Here is a 2,713-nt window from a genome sequence, read left to right on the forward strand (position 1 = left end):
CAGTATGTAACACAGGAGATGATGAAAATTGTCAATCGTTAGTGTATGTTGGGTAAGGAGAGCGAAATAGCCTCTCTTTTATAGGAATTACTTTTTGTATTAAATGTGTTATTTAATTTCTATATGTATGATATATGATAAATAATATATCCTTTATACAAGTGAATATACAGTATGTAACACAGGAGATGATGAAAATTGTCAATCGTTAGTGTATGTTGGGTAAGGAGAGCGAAATAGCCTCTCTTTTATAGGAATTACTTTTTGTATTAAATGTGTTATTTAATTTCTATATGTATGATATATGATAAATATATCTACAAAAATAATGATTCTCTGAAAATATGTAACATCATTTGCAGGCTTTGCACTTCAGATCTAAGTCTTAAACATTTTCTTCATAGGTGTGGACAGTGCTAAAACTGTTGCTATGGAAAATCGAATCGCTTCCTTAGAGAAAAAATTGTCCTGGCTACAAAATGGTAATGTTGAGCATTGAGACAGATTTGAAAAGCACATCCTCATGTTGATGTAAACCAGTCCTTAGATATACTAAATTGATTGAATGAAATGTATAAAGCTAGAGATGGGCTCAAGCAAGTGGAAATTGGAATTGTAGAGCATCCTGTGTTTCAGGGTGCTCATAAAAACTGATAAAGGCACATGTTGGTACATCTAAGTTTCTGCAATGTTTTCATACTTTCAATTTACTATAATTAGCTAAGGAACAGGATTACCTTACACACATTCAGATTTCTCATGTACTGCTGCTTAAACTTTATATCTCTATGGGATTGATTTACTAAAGGTGTAGAGAGGCTTTTCACTTAAATGTTCATTTAGCTTAGTAAATAAGTTGAGGCTGTGTTCACTTTAAATACCAAATTGTGTGGAAGGGAAATTAAAGCTAAAGTCCGGGAAAATGTAAAAGACACAAATTAAAGTAGTAATAAAGCCTGTTCATTTTTTACCTTAATGCATTCTCGGCATTAGGGTAAAAAAACACCCAGTACCTTTTTCTTTCCCTTGTCCCCCCCCCCCCCCCCCCACACGCATGGGTGCCTCCATAGCAGCAACCTAGCTGATGGAGGCACCCATGCAGGGGGAGGGAGGGAGAGCAATGTGAGGACCCACTAGAGAATGAGGAATTGATTTTCAAACCAAACTAATGCAGGATTTCTATAATTGTGGGCATCCAATTCATAAAAATAAAAATAAACCCTGAAGGTTTAATATCAACTCTGTTTTCGTTATTATATCATTATTTTTTTTAAATGCAAGCAGTGCAAGTACCTGAATTTGGCTCAATATTAGTCCCTTGCTGTCACGGTACAGTAGAGCTCAGAATGGGGAAAGGAGAAGCAGAACAATGACGAAGCACAACAATCAGTTGTGCTGCAGTGCTCAGGGAAGAGTTCAGCAGTTACTTTTCCTTTCAATGTTTACTCACATGCTGTTGGAAAGACAAGACCTGTAAGCATTACCGAACTACAGTCGAGCATAATCTGGTCTCTTGCCCTGCCAGATAGGGCTGTGCTTCATGGCAGAGTTGTGTAAACTTCAAAACTGGATAGCTAGTAATGCAAATCCTTTGACAGGTAAAACAGCTCACATACTGTATGCATTTAATTTGTGAATTTAGCTGGTTTCCTGGAGTTTAGCTTAAAAAAAAAAAACTGTTTTGATTTCAAATGACTGGATAAATCAAGTGAATGCAACTTCACCTTATTCACTAAGCTCAGTGAACAGCCTTCATCATTTAGTAAATCAACTCCATGGTGATGACATTTCTTTTGAAGTGCAGTTAAATATACCGTATACAAGTCCTGGAAGTGGGTTGCACTGGGAAATAGCTACTGGAGGGTGTATATGGTCAAAGAATCATACATTCCTTTGTCTATGGCTGTACTACATCTGATGATTCCTACAGTGACAAGATGTACCTAAAGGAAAATATAGATTTCCTATAATTATCATTCATTAATGCAGTTTGGTTTTTACATCTTTCAGTTCTGCTCTACCATTTCGGTAAAGAAGCTGGTAATAAAGTGTTTGTGACAAATGGCAAGAAAGAAAACTTTGACAAAGCCCAGAAGACCTGTAGAGAAGCTGGAGGAAATGTGGCCATGCCAAGAAATGCAGCAGAAAATAGTGCTGTAGAAAAGGTAGTCAACATAAGGGAAGGGTCAAACATGGCTTTCTTAGGTATATCAGATTCACAATTAGAAGGGACATTCAAGTACTCAACAGGGGAAACGGTTAATTTTACCAACTGGAGATCAGGAGAGCCAAATAACAGCGGGGACGCTGAAGACTGTGTGGAGATTCTTGGCAGTGGTCAATGGAATGACGTTCCGTGCAGTAATCAGTATCTAGTTATCTGTGAATTTCAGTCAACTTGATTAAATCTGTGGTGAGCTATTTGCCATATATCCATTATAGAACTATTATTGTATGTGTTTATCTTCTAAAGAAACATTTTAAAATAAAGAAAAGATAAAAAACACTCCTGTTTGGAGTCTGCACACACAGATTGTTAAAAATCAAAGTGTTTACAACGTCATGTATACAGTGCATATGTCTGCAAAGGGACACTACAGCAACTAACCTGACAGTTATCCAATTTTTTCATCTTGGTTTGCTAAAAGTTTAAGGTTCATTACTTATATTTCTTTAAACTGCAGGACAATTACATTATCTCATTACAGAAAAT

The 2,713-nt window shown here is 36.3% G+C and overlaps 1 protein-coding gene across 1 annotated transcript in view; it reads left to right on the top strand.

The window, feature by feature from the left end:
* Positions 1–2,419, top strand: part of LOC108786594 (mannose-binding protein C-like) — a 23,015-nt gene extending 20,596 nt beyond the window's left edge. Inside the window, exons 4-5 of the mRNA XM_018555917.1 lie at positions 405–482; positions 2,011–2,419. Coding sequence (XP_018411419.1) covers positions 405–482; positions 2,011–2,402 — 470 coding nt within the window. The 3' untranslated portion in view covers positions 2,403–2,419. The remainder of the gene's footprint in view (positions 1–404; positions 483–2,010) is intronic.
* Positions 2,420–2,713: the final 294 nt, after the last annotated feature.

This window comes from Nanorana parkeri, unplaced genomic scaffold, assembly GCF_000935625.1.
Source record: "Nanorana parkeri isolate BGI_ZX_2015 unplaced genomic scaffold, ASM93562v1 scaffold218, whole genome shotgun sequence".
Taxonomy (NCBI): Eukaryota; Metazoa; Chordata; class Amphibia; order Anura; family Dicroglossidae; genus Nanorana; species Nanorana parkeri.